At 39.7% G+C, this 26,129-nt stretch overlaps 1 protein-coding gene across 1 annotated transcript in view; it reads left to right on the top strand.

The window, feature by feature from the left end:
• Positions 1-23,746: 23,746 nt before the first annotated feature.
• LOC104695292 (vitellogenin-1-like) overlaps positions 23,747-26,129 on the top strand; it is a 44,429-nt gene continuing 42,046 nt past the window's right edge. The window contains exons 1-3 of the mRNA XM_010409008.4: positions 23,747-23,786; positions 24,093-24,113; positions 24,339-24,490. Coding sequence (XP_010407310.3) covers positions 23,747-23,786; positions 24,093-24,113; positions 24,339-24,490 — 213 coding nt within the window. The remainder of the gene's footprint in view (positions 23,787-24,092; positions 24,114-24,338; positions 24,491-26,129) is intronic.

The following is a 26,129-nucleotide window of genomic DNA, read 5'->3' as shown; positions in this document are numbered from 1 at the left end:
TCAGAGCCAGAAAGGATTAAAAATTTCAACTCCTGTGTAATGAAAAAGTAAGAACCTTATCCAAAAATGTCTGCCTCGAGCTTGCAGCTTGTGACAAGATATTGCAAGACTCTTAAAATTCCAGGATCTCAAGAACTCTTGCCCGTTCAGCCTCTTTCTCTTTCTCCAGTCTGCCGCAGTTCTTGAATAAAAAGCTCCTGAAAATATGTATGTAAATGCAGGGCATTTTACAACATGCTTGCAAGGCAGGCAAACGGGTCAGGCCTTTGAGGAAGCATGAATAGGATAGGATTATAATTCATTGTAATGTCATGGCAAGATGCAGTTTCAAAGGCCTAAGTTCTCCAATTTTAGTCAATAAAAAATTTAAAGGGACAAAAACCCAATTTGCTTTATAATCAATAAAATGTACAACTTCTTTATCTTTTTCGAAGAGGCTGTCAGTTGCAGTCAACCATTGTCAACAGGCTGTTTGATCTATCAGTAAAACAAATCATTACAAGGAACACAGTACTGCTGCTGTGGCTTTTGTGGTGTTTTTAATGAGGACTGGCAATACTTCTATTTCATTACAAGATTTGAAAGTGAATTTGTTGGAGACACACCCAGGCTTAAGGTATGAGCATGAGGTTTAAAAATAATTAACTCTGCTGTTCCAAATAACTTGATAGATTAAGGATTCGTTCACAATAAAGCAATTCCCTGTCTCTATGATTGGTATTTAAATCTGGGATGGCATTAAGTGCTGGTCTGCTTCAGCCTAACCTTGGGACTGCACAGGATTAGAGGGCACGCATGGCTGCTCTCGCATGGGGTAGCTGAGAGGAATGAAGTGTCTGAGCACTGAACAAAATGAGAAAGGAAAGAGGAGAAAATGTGACTGAATGAGAGGGGCTGAGGGGCTGTTTGGCAGTTGTTTCACACCACGGTTGTGGCCATGCCTGTACACAGTGGCCCTGGAGCTCATGCTGTCACCCAGCACCATCGCATCCCTGAGGTGTGTAAGCTGGACACCCCTGGAAAGGGGACCCTTCCCTGCCATGCATGCACTGCTGCCTCAGGCCCTCCACAGCTGTCCTCTGTGTTTCTCTGTTCTCCTCCCTGTAGGTGCTGGGTCATATAATAAGGTGGTGAAGGTAAGATAGGGCAGGCTGAAGCCATGGACATGGCTTCTTTAGACATGTTTCCCCGTTAGGATCTCCCCCAACTCCATGGCATCCCTCCTATGGCACCATGGCTACTCACCACATACAGCTGCTGACACATGAGGGTCAGGACAGGATTTCCTTCCTTTCAGACCTGACGGAAAATGTGCAGCCTTGAGAGAAGGGATACCTTGGGATTAAAACAGATCTGAGGTCGAGATGATAAATGTGGGACAAAAGCTCCTGTGAAAGGCACCTTCCTAATTCGAAGGTAATGCTAATGGAAGTCATACCCTTAGGTCACATAATTCCTGAAATAATCTACAAAGTAGCCCAGTAAGTCAAGGAGAACTGATTTGAAGCTTCTCCTCCACCTCAGACTGCTTTTTTAGGCACTTAACTCATAAGAAAAAAATTTCATCCACCTGGCAACATTCAGGGGGCTGGGAACAGCAGCACCTCTGACGAGTCTCGCCTGTAGTCTTTGCTTTGGGGTGGGAGTGCACCCCAAACAGAACAGATAACTCTGCCCCCAGGAAAAGGGATGTCCTGGGAAGTGACTGTGGACAGTCAGCAATGCCCTGGCCACATCTTCCTGAATAGCCAGGTTTGGGATCCCCCTCTGAAGCCTTCAGAAGCTGCTTGAAGCTGGATGGCACCCAGAATCGTCAACAAGCTGAGTAGCCTCTCACAGTCCTGCTGTGAGCTGATTATCACATCTAACAAAATAATGTGCTGGAACAAATAACACTTCAGGCTCTGTTGTTTCAGGTGAAACTCAGTCCTACTAAGTATAAATTTATAGTAAGAGCCACAGCACTATGAGTTTCCCAACAGTCAGATTTAATTCAAATGCATAATTCAGACCCTTACGGGGACGCTCTCATCTTTGTATGCTGGAATTTGGGGATTTACACACATAATTCCCATTAACACGAGTAGGAGTTACAGTATGCATATATATATTCCCCTCTCGATGCAGGCATTTCCTCCTGGGGATAATAACCGTGCTTTAAATTCCCCTTCCGTGAGGGTTTGCAGTGATGCCGCATATGCTCAGCCGTGAGCCTCCGCTCCCTCCGGGAAGGGCGCACCCGCCTCGGGCTGTCCCCGGCAGCGTGGCGTGACCTCCCCCCCAACACGGCCGGCTCGCCCGCGGGACACTCCCGACAGATGCTGCTGTCGGCGATTTAAGCCCAGAAGGCGCCGCTCCGCCCCGTCCCGGCGCTGCAGAGCGCGTCCGCCCGCGCCCCGTCCCTGCGCCCCGAGGCGCGGAGCCCGAGTGCCACCTGCCGGGGACCGCCGCAGCTGGAAACCGCTGGCACAGCTGGGCGCGGGGGCCCGGCGGAAAACCCAGCCCGAGACCGAGGGCCGTAATGGGGCTGGAGCAATGGAAGAGGGGTAGCATCGGGAGGATGCTTGGTGGGAGAGGAAGAAGAATTCCCTCTAATTCCAGGCAGAGTTCATGCGTGTGGAAAGAAACTGGGAATAGGTTTTTTTGGTGTAGTTAGCTGAAAGAAAATGAGAGCTGACCTTATTCTGTTTCCTGACAATTTTTTTTTGCAGTCATTAAGAGCACTGCTGCAAAACCTCTACAAGGCACTTCACTTAAAAAGGATTTAACCTGATGTTTAAACAAGCTGCCCAATCAAGGCCTGGAGCATCCCAGAATATCCTCTCTGGAAGTGTACTCATTACACTCTGTTGCATTTGTAATGTTTTGCAAATGCCTGCTTGTCTAACGAGATCTACTCACATAAAATGAATCTGTAGCATAACTGTGGTGGGGAAGAAAGGCCATAAATATTGTACCGTGCCTGACCAAAATATATTCATTGTGTTCTGTTCCCTTTTTAGTAAGTTTGAAGTTGACTCTGTTGAATTTAATAGGCTGATGCCCTTACAAAGCATGCGTGACAGATAAACTGGATTATGCAGAGGTTGACGGGGAAGTTGCTTTTGAGAGAGTTTTTGGGGTTGTTTTTTGATGTTGAAAGCTTCAGTGATATTCAGTGCACTGGTAGCTGCAGTGCTCCTCTCACAGGCCCACTTTGCTGTCAGAGCAGGCTGGTCCCAGCTTGCACAGCATGGAAGAGCTGAAGGCAGAGTCTCACTGATCCAGACAGCCCTGCGTTGTGCGTAAAGCTGAGATGATGACATAACCTTTGTAGCACTCTGATTGCTGAACTAGTCTTAGCCACAGCTCTTTCATGAACTCAGAAATATAATTCTGCTGTGTGTATGCATTACTAATAAGAATTTACCATAACTCCGTATGTAAAAGGCATGACCCAAATTTATCTGGCAACAGAATGTGGAATGCCCATATCGCCTTTTTTAATAGTTGTGCTTTAACCTAAACAGAACTGTAAAGCTACAACCATTTTGTCAGGTTTTTCTGGCACCTTTGAAGATCTGTTCTCATAGAACTACCAAGTGGTACATGGAAAAGATGTGTCCCCATGTGCAGACACACCCCGCCCCAGAATTCACCCCTTCTTCATACACTAGGCTTCACTTCTTCATGAAAGCTAAAAATTTGGCTTTCTGTATAATTCTCTATCTGCAAACAGAAAATCTTTGTTAATAAATCTCTTCTATATGCTATGAAATGCTGGAAGATCTCACAGCTCATTGCAATTATGTGTATTTTAGATCAGAGAAGTGATGGCTTATACTTAGAGGCTCTGCAGAGAGTGTTGCATGTTATGCTAGCAACACAGCTTTGGCCACAGGCCCTGATCCAAAGCCAGTTGCAATCAAACGGTCAAAGGTCATGTCTCCACAACAGAAAGAAGTTGTAATTGTAGCTTGCCCCAGGATTACCCTTGGTAGTTTAAGCCTGCCAGCCTGAGAAGTAATAACACAAGCAAATGTGTAGCTGAGAGCTACCAGAATACAAAGGTCTCTAATGTGGGTTGGTGGTGCCTCCTGGAGCCCATCTCCCTACACTTGCAGAAACAGTTCAGGTCTGTGACCAGTGCCGGCCACCAGCGCACCCTGGCACCTCCACCCCCACGTGGCAGCCCTGGTCACAGGGACATCAGGACCTCCTGCCACCACCCTGCTTCCAGGACACTGTGGCCAGGACCCACCTCCTCCCTGCCCCAGCTTCCACTGCAATCCCCTGTGAATCACACAAGGCCATGAGTGCCAGAACAGGCGTACCAACTGCCCTTTGCCTCCAGATCAGGATAAGGTTGTCCGCATACTAGCAGGGTAGCTGCTGAAATGTGATGATTGGTGCCAGCTGCCATTAGAGGGGAAAAAAGTCTAATCTCCATAGGCTGGGGGAGGGTCAGAGCTTGAGAATGTGAATGAATTTTCAGAAAAAGACAAAGCAGGTCCTTAGAAAGAATTTTAAAATGTATTATTCATATAAAGATATATGTGTAATATATATAGATGTCTCTATAAATATTTTGCAGAATTTGAATGATTTTTTTAATGTCCATAATTTAGGGTTCCAAGTCATTATTTCAAACACACCTAGTTTTAACAGGATGGGATGTCTTTTTCCAATGGTGAGAAGTAGAAAAAAAAAGTTGGTGAGCTACACTCTTCCCATTCCAGTGTCCAAACTTTTCCTCTTGAAAGAAAGTTTCTTACTACCATATCTCTAAGTAGTTGATGTTCAGAGTGTATTTTATTGCAATATATTAAGAAAATGGCCATGGATCTTTATATCATTATGCAAAAGCAAGGGGATCTCATACTACTACTTTAAAAATGCAGAAAAATCATATATTTCTGCAGATCTGCCTTAGAAATGGTTTGCTATGAACAAAGTCACTGACTATTTTAGCTCAATATCTATGAATGCTGATGGGTCACCCTGAAATTTAGGAGAGTGATGGGAAGGAAAGAAAACAAAGGTAGAAGAAAAGAAAGGGAAAGAAGCTTTGCATTGCTGCCCTTTCTTGAAGGCAGACATTCAGCAGATCACTTTGACCTGTCTGCTGTCTACCTGTCAAAATGATTATTTGTTCTTTCACAGTGCCTAGAACAACTGCAGGGTAAGGGTTTGTTTACTCTTTTGCATCATATTGAAATCATTTACTTTTATAATTGTGGACAGCTGGAAAAGGAGTTAGGGAATAAGATAGGGACAAAAATTAAGAGGACTGGCAAGAAGGTGAAGGATTTTAAGACAGGGCACCAGCCAATTTTAATGCTTGAGATGACATAACAAAACTCTTACTGAACACCAAAGACCAACATACAACTTCCGTAGCTGAAAAGCGAATGACAGTTTTAATCAAATATCTTTCTCTCACTAGAATAGTAATAAACATGAGCAGATATGTTTATCTTTTACCCACACCTTTATCAGAATCAAAAAACTTAGAGCAAGGAAAGTTACTATCATCTGTCCTTGATGTAAAACACGTATCTATTAAGTAAACTTCTGAAAAGCTCATTTAAATGCTCTGGTCTCTGCTCTTAGCCATTATGTGTGTTCAGCCCCATGTAAACCCTTGCAAAGCAAAACAAGAGCTCCTTTGCAAAGCCTCCTCTCCATTTCCCAGAGTTGGTTTTTTCTAAAGCCATTGTTTTTTCTCCTGCATATAATATCATTGTTTTTATCTTGTTGCACTGTTTCTTAGCAGATGTTTTAAGAACAATAACAAAACATTTAGGAATAATAACTCCCCTATCTCACGTTGACACTGCTGTTCTTACTCACAAAGCCACACATACTGTCTGTAACTAGAATACAATACCTTAGAATGAACTTCAGAAAATAGCAGGTATTTATATTTTGTCAGTGTTGTCACCGGGGGCATTGGGTCTTTTTTGGTCCAAGTGGGAATAGCTCTGTATTAGCCTTAGTAGCAATTTGTTTCAGAAGATTTCCAATTATTCATGGAAATTTTTCCATGTTGTGCTTAGTGATACACTCAGTACAGAGGAATCTCCTTTTGTTTTGAAACTGCTGTTTGCACTTTTGTTTGATTTGCCCCAGTTTTCTTACTAGAATACAAAGTGAGCCATTGTTTCCGATTGGTACCTAATCTGTCCATAATTACAAAATAGTCAGGTTGGTTAATGGTTTCATTTTTTACTGGAAAAACAAAATTCCCCCATAATATCCTTACAATTAGAATGCCAAGAGAACTTTTTTTCACAATTTTCTATGCCAGTATAGATAGAGCTGGGATATATGCTTATATTTGAGCAGTTGTCTATAATGCTTCTTTAGTTTAATCAGAATTACCTGCTCACAAGGGTCCAGCATCAGAGAGTGCAATACTAACTTATGCCAAATTAATCTTTCAAGATTTTTTATAAGTGTTCATTGATATTTAGGTTGATTTTCCTTTTCCTCCCCTTAGAAGAGAGGACTTTGCAGCTCCTATGCATACAATGCTGCTTGTCTGTAGTCCCCTCCTTAGAGCTCCTGACATGTTCCAATTTCTGGTTGGGCCCTTTAAAAAGGATCACAAAAGTCTGTGAAACTATTTCATTTTCTTTATTCACAGAGCAGGTATATGAGAACACTAAAGCTATATGCCCTTATTGATTGGGGTTTAGTGAAATCAGAGTAGAAACTCATGTACCAGCTGATTTTCAGACAGCCACTACCACAGAGCAATTCACTGATGGATGTCACCAAACAGGAGGTCACACCACAGCATATGCACTTGGTTGTGCTGTGCAGTGACTTCATTTGTATTCAGCAGGGACAGTGAAGCATGGGGCTGCCTCTGGAGGGAACAGTCAATTCTGCAAACATTTATGACACTGCAGACTAGTCCAGGGAAGTTTACCTTGCCCTTGTCTTTGTAAAATGTTTTGTCGATCAAGGTTATCTGGTCAGAGCTTTCCAGGAGTCTCAGCACAACCAGTTCAAGGAGCAAAGGGGTGGAGGGACATTAGAGAGAGTCTTTATAGTGTGTCTGGTGGAATATTTTTCAGAAAAGCCACTGTAGCAGGACTTGGGATTTCTGATCCCATTTTCCAGGGATTGCTTTGGACAAACAAGAAAACTTTAGCTTTTCTGTGTCTTTCCACATCTTAAGAACAGGATGCAGATCTTCTCTCTCCACCATGTAAGGTCACCTCATTAATTCTTCCTGGTGTGCGTGGGACCCTGATTGTAACTTGGGTCTATAGATATAATTTTATATCATGTTGAATAATGAATGTGTAAATAAACTCTTATTGAATGTTTGTCTGAATAAATTGCATGAGGACAGGAAAGGAAAGGTAGATTCATGTCTGAACTGCAGCTTTGGTAGAGGGGAAATCTAAGCCGTGGTTTCCCACAACCCAGATTTTTTTCCTGCTCCATTTTGTGAAAGGTGCCAACATTATTTGTTCTTCTCTTTCTTCTATTTTAGTAGTGCTGCTTAAATGCCTATCAGTCAATCCCTTTATTTTCAAGCACTTATTTTATTTTCTAAGATCTCAGAGAATACCTCAAATCAAAGCTTAAAAAATAATTCAGATAAAACAAACATTTTTATTTAATCCCAGGCAATATTTGTTTCAATTGTGGATAATTCTAGGGAAAAAAAATTAGGTTCAGGTGAACATCCAACTTGTTGGGGACTTTTAAGAAATTTCATTGGTGAATCAGAAAAATGAGTTCTTTTCACAACTCTTTTCTTAGATCTTTATTCATACAACCTACAGGTCTGTCATTCATTTCTCTGCCTCTTTCCTTTTTTTTTCTTTTTTTGTACTTCTTCATCTTCTCCAGGATCATTTGTGAGAAGAGTCATCTCAGGTTTGCATTTTCATATGTATTGCTTGTTATCTTACAATCTGCAAGCAAATAGTCTTTTGTATCTCCTCTATCCCACTGAGGTCAAATGTTAAAGAAACGAGGCCACAGCAGATTCTCTTAAATATAGTTTCAATGGCAAAGGGGGATCTAACTATTTGCCTTTTCATTTATTGTTTTCCTGAGGAAATAAAGAAACCGTTTGTTAAGTTTCACTGGGTTTTGGTCACAAAAAATGGCTTTTTTTAATGAAAGACATTCAGATTTTGTTGGTTGGTTGGTTGGTGAGTTTTTCATAAGCCAGCAATATTTTTGTTGTTGTTGTACAAAGTGTTATAACAGACACACTGAGTACCATGATGAAACTGAGATAGAAATAAGTGTGTCCAGAGAGCCCAGGGGGTTCACCCAAGCCATTCCTGGGTGAAGCCTGCTCTTGTCCAACCTGGGGTGTGCAGAGCTGTGTGTGGGTACAGGTTGCTGCATACAGAGACAAGAAAATTGGCTGGAGAGGAACCAAAACAGCAAAAGGCACATGCATATCCATGCTTATGTGGAGAGTCGGAGACAAAATAAAAGCTGGTAAAGAAGGAGAATGTCCTTAAGGACAGGTGGCTTTCAAGAGAGGAGTCAGCAGCAGTGAGGAGAAGGACATGCCAGTGAGAAGTTTCATTAGTGATTGAGGGCCAGCCAGGACAACAGAGTTTGATGAGTTTTCCTCCACAACAGCTCTGGCTTCACAAGTTAGGCTGAAGTCCACATTCACAGCTTTCATTTTCTCCCTATGAATCTTGTGGGCACACAGTTACCCTGAGTCTGGGCATTTGGATGTCTGCCTGACCAGTGCTGTGTGCTTATTTCTCATGTGGGAATAGAAGCACAGGGTTTGCTCATGGAAAGAAGTGAATGAACTCATTTGCAGGTGCAAACTTAATGTATTCTTAAAGTGCTGGCCTCTTTGCCTTTCCCAGTTCATTTTTATAGGGCTGGACTGGGGTTGGTTTTTTTTTGGTTGGGTTATTTAACAAAAATAGTCCAAAATGTTTCCTAACAGAAATCTCTTTAATCTCCCAGAATCTTTTTAACTGGACTGGCCCAATGCTTAACAGTGATAGAGAAAAGAGGAGTGCAGAGAAGAAAGGTGCACAGGATCATTAGACCATTGGCATTTGGTTCTGAACTTCAGAGTAAATGTCTATATTCTTTCTGGTAACATAACTTTCCAATCATGTAAAGTACAGCACGCCAGAAAACTTTGCAGCAGTTAATTCATTTCTGTGGAGTTCCCTACTGCCAAAAGTCAAGGGAGCAAACAAGAACATAGTGTAAGCCACAGTTCACATGGCTGTGCTATAGACCACAGAGACAGCTGATTGATGCAGTGTGAGTTTACCCTCCAGGATACAGCTGAGGTTATTGGTGGGACAAGGAACTGAAGATTGTGTTGCAGCTATTGGCTTCATTCATGAATTGTTAATGTAGAAGAATAAAAGAATTCACTCAAGGCAATCAATTTCCCTTTAAAAATACAACAATTCACCCCAAAAGAGTGAAAGAAGGCTTAAGTGATAAATTGCAGGAATATTGCTTTCACATTTGACACCCATTAGACCTGTTTTATATTGGGAAAGTAGCATCATTAAGCAAAGTAGACAGTGCTTTACAACTATTAGCTTATGAAAAGATACAGCTACTACATAAAGATAACTGTTATTAAATAAGAACATTTTGCAAAACCTTTAAAGAATAAGAAGCGAGAAGAGTTGTCTTTGGTAGTATAAGTCTTTTCCTACATGCTTTCACCAAAAAAAAAAGGCAGAACAATTGGAGCTATTTGAGTTGAGAGGCACTTAATGGGAAGCTAGATTCCCTTAGCAATAAATACAAGTGCAGGTATAAACTAAAGGAAGTTTCTGTCATCCTCCAAAAACACTAGAGTGAAGTAATCACTGTGTGCTGAAATCCCCCCAAGGAGTGGTAGCAACTACTGCTCCTCCCCAGGGGAGCCATGGAGCAGATGTAGGGTGGTCAGCATCCATTTCTCCAGGGTTCAGAGCCCTAAACAGTGCCTCCTTCATCGTTGCCAGCATTTCAGACATAAGCTGAAACCATTCACCAGCAACTTACATCCCATAGTCCTTTTCCAACACAGATTATAAACACTCACTCAATCTTATAATACACTATCTTGTAAGCTGTTAAACAAAAATATGTGACTGAGTTTCAAAAACCCTGCCAAACAAACTTTCCTCCTAATGTCCAGAAACTGCTGTCCTTTCTGTCTCCATGTCTAATTTGAGGCAGATAAAACCAGCTTCTCACTGTGTTTTAACCATCTGTAACATGTCTTCCCACCACATTATACCCCAAATGTCCCTTAGAGAAGCAAGAATGTAACACTGATAGAGAGGGGGCAGTTCATTTTCTAATTTATGCCATCTCTCTTCAGAACAAAAAGCATACATATCTTCTGAAACCATTAGTCCTCATCCCATGTGCCAGGTTATGTCCTAGAAGCAATTCACAGTGATACTGCAGATGGAGGGATTTTTGAAAGGAAAGGATGAGAGAAGTAAGATGGCGAGGTCTGCATGAAGCATCAAGCACAGGAACAAGGTGATGGGAATTCAAAGCAAGGGTTAGTTTTTGCCCTGAATGTTGGCTAGATAAAAGAGAGGCTTAGAGCTCTCATCCTTGATTGCTTATGCTCTCTCCACGCTTCCTGAACTCTGGATACTTCTGTACATACCAAGTTGGTTTTTTTCCCTTAATAATTAGCCCTATATTTGGGTTATTTTTGAGGTGAAAGCAACATTTTCTAATTCCCTGAGAACTTTCTGTTCTAGCTAGTGCCAGATGGTAAAGTGGAAAGCACTTGGGATAAGCCCTTCACCATCTGCAGACCAGAATATCTCCACCAGTTCATTTTCTTCCATCAGCTCCTCCTCCTTTCTGTTTTCCCTCACATCTCTGGTTCATTTTCTTCTTTGATCTTTATCAGCAAGCAGGAGCTGTCTGCCCCCAACACAGCTAAGTGCAGAAGAAAATCTGTGTACCCAATCTCACATCTGAGATAAGCTCCAGCAACTAGGGGAGGTTGGGAAGAGACAGAAATACTTGGTTTTGTTATTGATCAGTATTTCTAATATAGGAATACCTCAGCCTCTCAGTCAAAGATAGATATTTCTTTGAGGTAGATGCTGAATCTTCACCTAGTGAGAGATTTTCCCTGCCTTAAAATGTTTATAGTCCAACAGGCATGACATACTACCCACATTTCGTATTAACTGTGATTTGCTCCAAGACCGACATGGATCCATAAATTGAAACCAGTTCTTCTCAGGCTTTATCTACTGCCTCAACCACAAAACCAAGTTTTCTGACTCCTGCAGGCCATTTAGCAATTGGAACTCAGAAATATTTCACAGTTTCTTTTTCTTAGTAGCTGTAAACTGGGTCTCGCTGAAGTCAAAAGTGTTGTTTCATTCTAGCGATGTTTGTAGCTTGGCGGTGTTTTGCCATGTTTGAATCAAAGCTTATATACCACTATAACTTTTCTGTGCTAAATAAGAATGCCATTTTTCATCAATACAAAACTATTAAAAATGTTTAAAAAATTAGGTCCAGAAATGCACTCCTCCTTAAACTGTGCTGCACCAAGTAACTCCAATATATTTTGTTTGCCTTCTCTTCAAATCTGCATCAGAAAATTTTAGGCTGCATATCAGGAAAAAGTTCACCTAGAGGGTGGTCAGGCACTGGAACAGCTCCCCATGGCAGTGGTCCCAACACCAGCCTGACAGTTCAAGAAACTTTTGGACAATGGTCTCGGGAACATGGGGTTACTCTTGGGGATGGTGCTGTGCAGGGCCAGGAGTGGGACTCTATGATCCTTGAGGGTACCTTCCAACACAGCTTATTCAGTGATTCTGTGATGTCACTCTTTTGCATGAAGCTTTGCATTAGAGCTTCTGGGTAATCAGGAAAGGTGCTGCTTGGACCTTCAGATACCTGTCATATGCATATCTAAGTGATCCAAACTGATCCTCTGTATACTACAATTACTCCATTCTACCCCATATATTTCATTCTGGCCTCAAGCAAATGAACAGCTCTTTTTCCCCAACCAAGCATTTGTATTGTTGTGCTGTAAATCTGAACTCATACCTTCATCATTTTCTTCTACATCTTGCCCAAGTTTTATTCAAGTTATGCCTCGTTCTCTTCTTTCCACATCAAGGGCATATATTATACTTGCAGTTCCATGTGATTGACAGCAAGGATGCTATTATGCACTAAGCAATCTGAAAAAGTAGGTCGCATAAATTTTCAGAGTGTAGTTTGCTGAAAACCTGTGGAGATTTACATATAGCATATTGTATGGATTTGTTCTGAGCATCCTTTGTCCGTGTTGTGCTTTAGAATGATGTGGTGGATGGGAATGTTCTTCTAGCCAAACACCCTTCATACTTTCTATAGGATTGTCCTGATGCCAGAGCTAGTGTGCCTTGAAATTTGAACATGAGCTGGAAAGTGAGTATAAATGGCATAAAGTGATTTGAGGGCCAAGAATATAATAAAGATTTTGGAAACAAATACAAAAAACCTACAGCAAAAAAGAGATTTCTGACTTAATTTATGCAAATTTTTGTCAAATATAATTAAATGGAAGAGAAAACTCTCATCTCATCCTCTAATACTTCTGTAGCTCTCACAGTGCATCCATGTGAGCAGTATAGAGGGCCAAACTGAAACTCAGCCTAACACCACTGATGTAACTCTGAATTATCAAGTTAGATAGAGGAAACATTGTGCAGAAATCTAAAAAAGCCTGTGTTGCTGAGGCCCCCAGTTAGGTGCCATAATGGTTTCTTTTGGCCTGTGAACCTTGGAAACGATCATTTTGCTTTTTAAAGACTCTTAAACATCTAGAGGTCATTGCATTGGGTTACAATTGCAGGTATAAAATGACCAGTAACAAACCAAACACATTTCTTTTCACTTTTCTGAAACATGCTTCTTATGCTGCAGACGCTGCTTCTCTCACTCATTATAGTGAGATCCCTTATTGCCCAGCATTGTACTAACTCTGTCTGGTCTATTGTATTGTGATGACACTCCTTTGCCCATTGTATTAGGTTAGCACCTCCTTGGCTATAATAAGTATGAAAAAAAAATTCAAGGTTTGGCTTGTCAAATGGAACTTTTCAGTGACTTATTAAAAGAACCCCTGCGGTATTACAAAATGCAGGTTTTCTGTCATCTAACCAAAAGATGCCTTTAGAAACCTTCATTTTTTATGTGTGTAAAGACAATTTCTTCTAGTGAAACTCTTTGATTCTTCCCTGAATGAAATCAAGTGTTTTAAAACTTTTTGAGTTGCCCCGAAGGCTCACTTCTATACTATGGAACGTGAAAGTCTGTGAACCACTCACATAATCATCACATAGACACTTTGCAGTGTGCTCCTGGCAGCAGCCATTCATTACATACTGCAGACTTTCATAAAAAAAAAAAAAAAAAAAAACACCAACCGAAAAAAAATGAAGAAAATCAGGGAGAAGAAGACTGTGAAATGTGTCTTTCTTCATCATAAGAATTGAGGGAAAGCAAAGCTGGAGAGAAAGCAGTTGTCAGAGATTGCTAATGAGGTTATGATAAATTGTTGCTGGAGAGATCTTACCTAATGAAATAGAATGAGAAACAGAAATGTGAGGGGAGATGGCATTCCTGTTAACCTCCTTCAAGCAGATACACCTCAAGTAGTGTTGTCTCTGGTACTTTACAAGCAAACAGTAATGTATTTGGAGGAGTGGAGCTCATAAGTCAGAATTCTACTCTCTGTCCTTACACCCCTGCAAAGAGCATCTTCCTCCCACTGCAACACATGAATTACCACAAGCAAATGAATCAGGTCTTTGGACTCTCTTCTTATATATTTGCTATTTCTCACTTTCTGTTTACCCCTTGAGCTATAATGCTGAGGTGAAGTTGGGGTTTTTTGCCTTTTGGCATCCCTGTGGCAGCTATTAACATCCATGGTAATCAACACAGCACACACACAAGGAAGGCAACTCTGCTTTGGCCTTTCTGGGGTTCTTTGGTTGGGTTTTTGGGTCTGGTTTTGAGGGGGTTTGGGGTTTTTTTTGCTTATTCATTTGTTAGCGATGCCTATGGTGAGCACAAGTCATTTGTGAGCAGGCTGGGAAGACAGAGTTCCCACATCTTGTGTGAGCTCAAAAAGGAGGGAAGGGAAGTGGCAAGGTCAGTGTCCAACTCTGTAACAACAAAACAGTCAGAGCACCACAAAAGGAGGCAGCAACACCTAAAGGATGACTTAAATGGAACTCCCCTTCCACTCTCTGGATATCCAACAGGAGCACCTATCTCTCTCTAGTTTTATTCAGTTTTCCTTGAAGCCCCCATGAAGCAATGTATATTAGTGAGAGGTTTAGAGAACTGCAGAATGGGCTGCTTAAGAGAGAAAAAAGCTGTCTGAGGAATACTGTTGGTCTCATTTGACTTTGAGTTTGAGACAGAGTCACTGTGTATAGAGTGCGACAAAGCAAGAGACAAGCTAAAAATGGTGGCAGATGTTAAAATACATTTTCTAGATAAGAAAGAAAAGCTAACTGGAAAAAACAGAATATATAAAATTCAGGGGTCTTCCAGAAGTGCAAGACTAAGAAAAAGAAAATATCTGACGCTCTCTTATATTGTTCTGAAGGATCTGTGAAGGGGTCAAAGAGAAAAATAAAGGGAGTTTTCTGGTTCCTTTTTTTCTGCATTGTACACTTGCTCCTGGCTTCAGATAAGAGACTGAAGTAGACATCTTTTCCCAGCCTTCTAATCTGAAGTATATTAAATGGACTTCAAAATGGAAAAGTAGAATTTTCTATATATCTCTATCTTTTTTATTGTGTAGCTTCAAATTTTTCTCATTTGCTTCCAGAGTAATTTTTACTGTGTATTTATCTAAACTGTTTAAAGCCTCTCTATTGTCTTTCATATTCAAGGGCAAATCCAAATCGTTTTTCCCCAAGACAGAGAGACAAAAATAAACTACTTAATACTGAGGTAATAACATGGACAAAATGTCACCTGTGTCTTTCAGTTTAAATCCCTTTTTACCTCATGCTATTTTGATCCACCTATTGAGGAGACCTAAGAGTCTCTCTGCAAAAACAATAGGTTTCCAATTAAGTATCATTAGTGAGACAAAACTACCTGCTTTGGGTTAAAGATCTTATAAGGCTCCAGAGCAAAATGAGTGACAGTGAGGGTGAAGTGCTCTGATGAGAAATCGAACAACTCCTTCCCTGAGAAGTCCATCGTCCCTTCCCGCTCTCCAGATCAATCTGAAGCTGCTGTCAGCATCTTGTGTGTCTCATGCTTTTTAGCACCATACACTCCTCTTATATCTTGGGGTCAGGGAATGCCCTCATGAAAAAACTGGCTGCTTCTCTGAAGCTGCACTTCCATAGAGTTGTCACAAATCTTCTCCTCACACCTTTTTCCACCTTTCGCCACCTTTCATGGCAGGCAGCTCAAGCCTATTTCAGAATTATTCTTCCCGCTGCTTCTGAAGAAGCACATTGCCTCCTTTTGGCTTTGGCTGTGGTCCTTGCACCTTATTTCTCATAGCTGGAGGTTCATCAGCTCAGTCCAGGTCCATTTTAAAGGATCTGTCCACAGGTCTAACTGTTCTTACAAGAGAAAATTCTCCCATTAAATGGCAATGAACTCTTATTTGCTGTAACTTCAGGATGGAAAGGCAGACAGTTTCAAACCCATTGCTAAACTGCTCCTTGGAGTCAGAGAACTGTATCTAGAAATGCCTATAATGGTCTTCATTTCAATGTGCTTTGAACCTCCTGCTCCAATAATCTTCAATGATAAGGTTGGCTCACATATCTGTGGTTCCATGTGTGCTATAGAGAGTTCTATAATTTTAGAGCCTATTAACCACTAACTTACAAGTCTATGGTACTTTTATTTTGTGAATGCTTTGTGAGGCTTAGACTGATAGCCTACTTTCTTGGTTTGCTTTTTTTTCTTGTTTGCCAGGTGACTGGCCTGGCTTTTCAAAGTGTACTGTGAGATTTGTTTCTATTCTTTGCTTCATTAAGACAGAACATTTGTTACCCTCTCTTCAGACATTGCCTAAGTCTGGGTACATGCACTGTTGTCACTCCCTTTTATCTTTTTCTATACATTTCCCAGCATGTTGAGTGAGTGGAAATTTAGGGAGGGAGCTGCTGATGTGCTTTCATGGAGAGAGTATTTTCTTTTACAGATGTATGTCTCATATTTTAATTTTCCTTTGTTGATACCAGCAGTTACTTTTATGCCTGGAAGACAAGCCGTTCCCACACTCCTCCATAGTTTCTCCTAGCAACATTTCTTCGTAGATTGGTTGGTGAGGAGAGCTGAAAGGTTATAGGGTTGCTACCATCCAGAAAGACACTGAATTATTTAGTATCACCACTTCTACCTAAAATGATAGCATCTTTAACTCCAAGTTCAACAGCGGCGTTGCCATCATCTTCTGAAGCACTCTGTTGCTAGAGAAAGCCCAGGAGCCGTCTAGAGAGGCTAAACATGGGCAGATTTGAAAAAATCTGTAATGCTTATAAGTAATAGTTACACTAAGAAAGATAGTTGAGCTTTATAAACACGAAAATCTTGTGTTAAGTGTCTTGGCTGTGCTAATAGGCAGTTCTGCCGTGACTCTGTGTGAGGTGGCAGCCACTGGCACCTGCACTGAAGAGTAAAAGCCTGTGGTGGCTGGACCAAGAACACAAGTGGTATACAATGTTTGTAAAACTAATCTGGAGTTAAAAAAATATATGTGCTTAAATGCACATATTTATTACACCTGATAGTGGTATATGCTGCATATATTTAGAAGTGCACAAGTACAGAATGGAGTGGAAAATAAACATTCACTTCTGAAAACTCACAGACATATGAATCCAAATAGTTTTATTTGCTGTAGGAAAGATCTTAAATCAATCTTTAAATCAAGAGGAAGACAAATTTCCATTCACTTGTGTCACAGTGTCCAGAAATTCTGGGAAAATGAATAGGAATGCTTGAATCATTTACTAGATAGTACTTATGGTTCTTTGTATTTTGCAGTATAAATCCTCAATTAGAGGGTTTATGCACTAATAATCAGTTTCAGGGAACTTAGTTGCCTCTTAGAAAGTCTCTAGAAAAACAAGTAGTATCAACCAACATTTTCCTGTGTTGAAAACTGTAAAATACTAAATACACAGCTGGAGTAAACTGACCCAATTCCATTTAATTGGAGCTACATCAATTTATTCCAGAAGAAATTCAGCCAGTGAATGAACGAATAAATTTTCAGAGGGGAAAGGAAAGCCAACAAGACAAAACCGCAGAAAATATCCATGGGATCTCTCTGGCTTCATTCTATTGCCTTCTCTGAAGAATTAAAAAATGGATAATTATGTCCAATTTAAGTTTTGAGAGATATTGTTTGTTGATCAGTGCAGTTCTTGAAAATTTAATTCAAAAGTTTCTTTCTCAGTCATTTGTCTTTGAAAACCAAGAAAACAACAATGTTCCTAGTGTTTTCTCCAAAGATGAGCATAACAAAATTAATTTAGGTATTATTATAAAAAAAATAATTGAACAGTTTTAAAATTGGATGGTTTCTGAAATAAAGTCTCATGGAACATTTTTAATGTTCTGAGACATACCTATGCTAGAGCAGACTTTCAAGCCCTATTCATACTGAGAACTATTTTATTCCTTGACTGTTTGCACTGAAGTTACAGTGAATTCTCAAAGAGCAAATTAGTGTCAGCATACACTAGATATAGCTCCAGTTAAACTCCATGAACAGATACCATTAACTTCAGTGCAGGGTAGAGAGAGTAGAGAGCAGGGGCCTGCCTTTAACTTTTTCCTATATTCATATTTAAAAGTCTTGAAAATAGAATTTGAGTAGTTACACATCAGGGCTGCACATTCCACACTGGAGAAGAGCGTTTTAGTGATGTATGTTCTTCTTGGGGGAAAAGACAGTCTTTATTATAAGTGTTAGAATTGTTCCCCATCAAATGGTTAAGAGACTTTCTGCATGATGGGAGAAAATGCAGTTGTGTGTGTAAGACAGCAAGCCTGGATCTGCACTCAGATCCCACTTCCCCTGGATATACAAATTTGTTCAGCCTTCATTCTTTATACTAGGGGGATTAAATTAAATCTTCATGGTTTTAGCCAAAGGTGTGTTCAAGAGTTAGTTTGTCCTCTGATTTTTATGGGCAATGTTGAACCATAGTGCTGCAGTCCTTGATAAGCAGATATGAATATCAGTGCTCCATTTAATATTTTAAACTCTAACTGTCATATACAGAAAATATTACGATGATTAATACATATTGTTGTGGGAATAACCATGTAACAACTTTCTTTTAAAGTGATGAAACATGATGCTCAATTTATTACTGAACTAGCTTTCACACTAACTTAAAAACAAAATGTGGTCCTATTTGTATATGAATAGGCCTTTTATACTTTAGAAGCCATAGTCATTCATTAAATACTGGTAGATGATTTTGCCTTTTTTACCTTTTGTTGTGAGGGTAAAGTCAATGCCTGTTGTTTGAACTGGCTGGGTATTATCTGCTCCTTCCTCAGGAATAACACACTGCTTATCTTATCTGACCCATGACCTAATGTCACAGTGACCCAGTGCTCTGAAACTAAGGTATCACACACCTCATATATTCTGTACTGAGGGTAAGTTCATACTGAGCTTCCTCCTGACACCATAAATCTATCTGTTATTCTGACTCTAGAAAGGGATGATCCAGACCTGTCCTGTTCTTGCAGTGGTTCTGTGATGTAACAGAATAAATTACATAGATGAAGGTCCATGAAACAAACAAATAATCATCATTATACATAATATAAGTAGCAATGCTGAGAAATCATTATATATTTTTATAACTCCACACTTTGAAAAAAAAACAATAAGCCCAATTCCTTTTTTGGGAGAATCTGAAGTTTTGCAATGTAATACACTTGGACTGTTGTAAAGAAAAAAGCCTTGGGAATTTTCTTCTTTTTAAAATTCTTCCACCACTGACTTGGTCATTGTTCCTCCAGGGATAGAAAGGCATCCTGATGCAATATGACAGAGGATCATGGGTCGTTTTCTGAAGTAGCAGCTGTTTTGTGTGTTCACAGTGCTTCCTGAAAAAGGGTTGGGATGCTGAGTCCGCTAAACCAGGTGTGTTCCCTCTTCCTGCTTTCAATCCTGAGGCACATGGGGTGGTCTGGGTTCTCCTCACCTCCCTGCAGCAGTGCCCACACTTTATACAGTCATAGTTCATCAAAATAAACATTAGACAAGTATTCTCCCCTTCAGATAAGTTAGCAGCCATGACAGCTGTAGCCAAGCATGCAATCACCAGCAGTACCTCAGCCTACAGAACAAGGCCTAATCAGTGCAGGGCACAGAGCTCTCCATGTCCTATCTGTGGTGTCACCATTTCATCCCCAAACTGACTGAGCTGGAGTCATGACACAGCTAAATTTCAGGGCTACCTGCTTTCCTGTCAGCACCAACGCCACAGGAGCTAATCACTCTGTGACCGTGAAGTCTAAGGGTTAAGATAAACTTATTAGTTATCTTCTAGTGCAATGGAATTACATAGTAAACACCAGTCCTCAAATATGAAGTGACTCAAATCTCAGATGCAAGTTGTCTAACATTTAACCCTACTGAATGACTTGGGAAATAGTATGTCCTCAAAGGGAAGGGGAAATCCTGAAGCCGCTGAAAACAGTATGCTGGCTGATGAGCCAATGATTATAGCTGCAGTGGTGGACTGTAAGGCTTCAGAATGTGTTTTCCATATCTGAATACAAATAAAACCCTTTGAGCTTCTTAGTAAAACTAAGTTGTGTCAAAACAATCTGTTTTCAGATTGAGAATGTCAGATTCCACACTCCTCTTCTTAATTTCATTCTTTTATCTGGAAATGACAGGCAATGCACACGACACATTAGGAAGAGTCCCACCAACTACTTCACAAAATGCACAAAGATGTGGCTTTATATTAACAGCATATAATAGCAAAAATAAAATTTATATACAGCTATTCTATAAATCTAGACCAACAGTATCTTTCAAAACATGCATACACCAAAAGCTAGACAATATATAAATAGCATTCCTACCTGTTTTAGGTTTCAAACCTTGTATCCAATTCCCACAGTTATCACTCCATTGGTGGTGTGCCAACATCAAACTGGGATAACATTCAAAAAAAACCAAAAAGTACCTTTTAAAACAATCTAATGTTTAAAAAATCCCTTTGTGAATGTACTAGAATAAGCATACGGCAATTTAGCCCAACCTAGAACACATTCTTATTCATTAGACAATGTCTCTGGAGAGAATATCAAACATTATCTTGGAGGCTATGCCACACTTACAGATGCTGAATGTTTTGAGCAAAACATTCAAGGAGTGAATGTTAAATATGAAATAGGTGTGAAGCTTTCTTTTAAAAATCTTTTGAAATGAGGAAAACTGAAGGCTAAAAATCACTTTGCTTAGCCAACTGATTATATCTATTTTATCCTGCTACGGTTGCTTGGGAGCTGTTTGGCTAATCTCTGCTTTGTAGTTAGGCTATCCATTAGCAGGATGGAAATGGCATCACTGCACCATAATTCAGCAATGTGAATACAGAACAAGGAGAGTGCAGAGCTATCTGTGGCAGTACAGCAGCAGGTAATAAGACTCTGTTACTCAAGCAGAATGTGTTATGTAAAGACAATTGCTGTGTAAAAGCAATAGCTCTAATCAGGTTAATTAGGCTGTATTCATGTTTCATCTATGGTGCAAGTGCCCTGTAAATTCAAAGCAGTCTACCTCCTCTTACTGCACTCCTTATACAGCCATCACATTCTCCATAACACTCAACACCATATATTTTCTTCTTAAAAAGAAAAAAATCCGAAGATATTCCCCATTGCTTTTTAACAATTCCTTTTCTACATTGTTTATGCCTAAAAGAAGAAAAAAGGAAAAGACACTGGTTATGTACAAAGCCTATGCCCACATTAAATTGCCTTCCTCCGCAACCAAATCAGGCACTTGGAAGTCGTTTGTGGAGGGTCTGTTTAATTGTGGTTTATTTATTTTTCGCATATTTTCTTGTTCATTAACATGAACTGTTGAATGTGTAAGAAAAATTGTATTTCTTTTAAAATGTATGGCTCTTACCTTTCCTCCTTTTGTCCATTTCCTTAAAGTGATAAATCTCCTGTTTATTCCCTCAGAACTAGCTGGAATGAGGTGTCCACTTTGAAGAAAGGATTAGAGCCCAGTGCTGTGACCGTCAAACTCTAGCTGTGTCTCCTCTATACTTACTGAATTTATTAGGTAGTTCCTTTAAAGTAATAATGGGTAAAACAGTTCTGAGATCACTTTCTCTTCTCCCCCAAGAAAAAAAGCCTGGGTAGAGAGGAGTTATTTAAAAGAGAGAGTACATCCTGCAGATGAAGAGAAAATGGCAGCCTGCACCATCTTAATTATTGTAGTTGTTATTTTAGCAATCGGGTATCCACATGCTGATTGTAAGCTTGGACTCAGTGTGCTTCATTAGAAAAAAGAAATGCAGTATTTTCACTACCCATTTGGAACAAATCTATTCATGTTACACCTTAATTATAAAACCTTTTATTAGACTTGAAAAATGCTGTAGTTCTGTTTTAATATGTATGTGTCCCTCACACAGTATTTCAACGTGCTATTAATAACAATGCTTAAGTAAATATTCTCTCTCATACAGTTCTGTATAAAATAAAAACTTATATATTCTGTCCTGTGGAATTGAGCTAGTTGAGCTCAGTATGATAGCACAATATTACTGCAGAGGTCAAGCTGTGGCATTGATGAGCAGTGTCATAAAAGCAGGGTGATCGAAGCAGGAGTTTTGCATGTTACCACTTACAGTATTACTTTGCTGCTGTGCATTTACTTCCATTCTGGCTGCAAAAAATGTAACTGTTTGTAAGGAATTTCTGACTACATCTGACAGCACCAAGGTGTGCTGCTGGATTTCACAGGGCTCACTAACATGGTGTGTCTTGTCACAGCTCACAGAACTCAGCACCCTAGGAGAAAACATCGAGGCAAATCTGTGTGCACTTAATTTTCACCACCTGAGCTCACATTGAACCAACAACACAATTATTAATATCTTGAATTGGTTCATATGTCTACCATATATTTTAATATTTTACTGGAGAAATTTAATTTCAGGGAAGGTCTGACTACCCATCCAGTTCTGTATCATTCCCTTCATGAAGGAAACCTGTGATATTAAAATCCTCAGGATTTCAAGAGGTTTTGGTAGTGAAGGAGCCTAAGAAAGGGAGCCCTCACTTGACTCCTGGTGGAGCAATGATGGAGTAGAGGGACCATGCAGCTCCATCCCTCGCTCCAGCTCAGATGCCCTGGTACCACAATAATGAACTTCATTATTCCTCAGTCAGGTGGCACCACTCCAAGTAAATGAAGAAATCATGTAAAGGACTGTTTGATGGGGCCTGCAGTAAATGTACCTTCAGGCCTAAAGGTGAAGACCTTAGTACCTGAGTTTAGGTTTCACCCTTCTCCTCCCTGAAGAACAATACTAGCAGAGAAATCCTTGTTCTCCTCCTGGAAGATAAAGTCTGGTTGCCTGACTTAATGCAGTATTTGCTGTGTTGCACCTTCCACAGCCTCAAGGAAATACCAGGTATACATTCCTGAGCTCTCCTTCCTGTCCCCTCCGTAACCTTTGTAAGCAGGTGGTTTTTTACATGATATTTAATTTATCATTTGACCAAAAGACAAGCTTAAATTCAAAGTAAATGTTAAACACTTGCAAAAATTACGTATAACTGAAGTTAGGGAGCAAACTCCCTCCTGACATAATTTTGCTAAGGATTGATCTAAATGTTATTGCTGCAAGTGGGAAATTCTGGATATATCTCCCCAAGAGTGACAGCGGCAAAAACCCCATGAGAACCTACTGAGAAGCTTCCAATGCTCCCAGCTCACTGAGGTCCTGCTGGAAACGTAACTCACTTTTTATTAGATTCTCCTTAAAAACAAAGAGATTAATTTCCCTCCTGTTTTCATAGTATAAGCTTCCACTATTAGCCACAGGCTAATGTGATGGTTGTACTGACAAGCTTTGTCTTTCCAGGTGTGGGTAATAAGATATGCTTGCAAAGACAGACATGGTAGATACCATGGAAAGGCAGTTTCTCGTTGCATGGCTATGAGCTCTAAGGGGTCTCAAGCCTACATCTATAAATCAACCGGAAATTCTCCTCTAAAAGTAGAGTTTCAATATGAGCAAGGTTTGTCTCCAAAGCAGTGACCCTCATGAAGAGTAAAATATCAGGAGATTGAAGACATGACTGGAAAAAAAGCTAAATTATTTCAGTTATGATGGAGGAACTATATTTGCATAATTTAAATTTTAGGGGATTTTTACTGTGTAAATAAAATGTAGAGAAATGGGGAAAAGTAGGAAGCAGGATATTTTGAAAATAAAACCTGTTTTCAGCACATACCTGCCAAGGTATGCTGCTGAATTTCACGGGGCTTGTAAACATGGTGAACTACACAGAAAGTAAGGTAGCTGAAATCATGAGGTGATTTGAAGTTGTCAGCATTCGTGACCTCAGAAATGTTTATTTTTTGATTGATCAATATGCATTCTAGAATACACTTATTTGTCAAACTAATGTGCCAAAAGAAACATGTGATATCACATGCCTTTATAAAAGAAAAACCCATCACGTTCACCTTTACTTTATCCCCATCATGAGGGGCTTGATATTAGCCCTGGTTTTAACCCTGGTGGGTAAGTATGCAACTTATCTGCTTTGATGAATTTAAAATTGTATATTCAGGAAAAGGTTTCAGAATCTGAATACAGTTCACTTGCAGACATGAACTTTAAAATGTTGTAGGAAAAACACTTTATTAATTCTTTTGTTGTTTAGGGAACAAAAGGCATTTAGCTAGTGCTGAAATAGAAGTTAATTAGAAAGGGTTATGCTATATGTGCAAGATGAGATCTAGCCTTTTATACCACAATATGTTAACATTTTGGAGTTGGTTTGGGTTTGTTTTGTCATTTCATGCCTCTATTTTTTTTCTCTTTCAGGGAGCCAGCATCTTAATTACCGTAAGTAATTTTCCTATCAACTAATATAATTATAATGAGTGAAATTAAAAATAGAATCTGAAAAGTATATCAATGTTTAATATAGCTTTACAACAGCTAATTTTGTTCAGGTGCAATGCAAAAATGAACAAATTCATCTTTTTTTGTTCCATACATTCTAATACAGGTAGTTTAATATGTTCTGTACCTTCTGTATAATATTTTATGGGAACCATTTCTTTGCAGAACCCGATTTCAGTGAAAACAAGGTTTATACATTTAATTATGAAACCATGCTTCTCAGTGGACTTCCAGAGAAAGGACTTGCAAGAGCTGGAATAAGAATAAAAAGTAAAGTGGAAATTAGTGGTATTGAGCCAAAACTTTGTCTTATTAGGGTAAGAAAATGTATTCAATTTGAAAGGTAAAATTCTCATCATACTTAGCTTCTTTTTTAAGCTTTTGTGAAGTAATTAGGTTTCATCGTGTGTTATGCTTACTAAGGGATAATGTAACTAACACTGTTATTTTTTATACAGTGCCCTAAATTCTATTTGCACTTTGCCAGGTAATTCTCAGCTCAAGCCAGCCTTGGGCTTGAAGGATTTCTTCTGCTTTGTGGTCAGGGAGACAATGGAATGTAATTTGAAATGCACAATAATTTATTACTGGATCAATCAAATTGTTCCGAACTATACAACCTAGGATTATTTAATCAACTGATTTCATAACCAGCAGACAAAAGTCAATAAAACATGCCACAGTAGTTGCATGTGATTCAATATTTAGCATAATTAATGTCATCTGGTAGCTTCTTTTTCTGAAGGGTCCTGAGTGACATTCTTTTCATCCTCAGTTGTATATTTTTACTGCATGCAGAGTAGTTACTAAGGGTTTTGATTATGTGAAATTTACTTTTGCCTTTAATAGGAGCCTATCCCCACTTATAATGAGTGTATAGAAATGCACACCTCAACTGCTTTACACAAACTCCACTTAGTCTTCTGTATACAGGGAAGAAAAATGATCATTCTAAAAGCTTTAATTTGGCAAATTGAAAACTTTAGATTAAAAAGTGCAGTGACTGTCTCATAAATGCTTGTAAATGTTGTAGCCTTCCAGCCTGAATTAGCCTGCTGTTACTAGGTATTTTTGTAAGCTCAAATTATAATAGACCTAGATGGGAAACAGTTTTTCCATGACATTTGTAAGGGGATGGATTTCAAAACATAAAAAACAAGGAAATAAGAGTCACACATATGAAGTGGTGACTAGAAAGCTTCCCCATCAGAAAAGAGGAAGAAGCAGTCTTGTTCTTACCCCAGATCCTCCTTCATTCCTGCTTAAACAGCTCTTGGTGTGCCAGGGTGAGTCTTCACCAAAAATTGACTCCTGTTCTCTAAAACCTGCTAACATGATTTTACTGGCCCTACTGCATTTGTGAAAAGATTCCATTTCAGAAATAATTTCGGGCAAGAAAAAGAGAAAAGACAAAAAAACACAACAACTTTCGGGGCAAGTTCTAAGCTAAAGGTAATAGTACATTTATTCCCTTCTTCTCTGGGAAAAGTTTATTTTGCTGCTGTTATATTTAAATTAGACAGTTTGGAGGGATGGTTCAGGGAATTAAACTTTCATCTGCAGCCTACTAGTTCACATTCAGCCCAAACAAAAAGCTCTGTTCCCTGGGCAGTTTCCAGCTGACAATTTTTTTATCACAAACCTACAAGTAAGAATTGCCAGCTGTGTTCAAAACCAAGCAGACAGCCTAAGTCCTGCCTGGGCCCCGAGGGCTGGGGAAAACTACCTCGCCCTGACCCTGCAGAGCAGTCCCAAACCTGCCTGTATGCAATATGCCAGAAGCATGTCCAAGAGGCAGCATGAGGGATTTGCTCTGTAACAGCCTTCCCTGTAAGCTTCAGTTACTGGGGTTGGCAGTGATCTCCACCAACAATAACAAAAATAAATATGAAAGTGCCGTCTCCAGTGATTTGCTGTATGAGAATTTAGTTTGTGTGGCTTTTTGAGAAACTAATC

The sequence above is a fragment of the Corvus cornix genome, chromosome 8 (assembly GCF_000738735.6).
Source record: "Corvus cornix cornix isolate S_Up_H32 chromosome 8, ASM73873v5, whole genome shotgun sequence".
Classification (NCBI taxonomy): Eukaryota; Metazoa; Chordata; class Aves; order Passeriformes; family Corvidae; genus Corvus; species Corvus cornix.
Note: the sequence above shows the minus strand (reverse complement) of the source record. Positions and strands in the feature narration are given on the sequence as shown.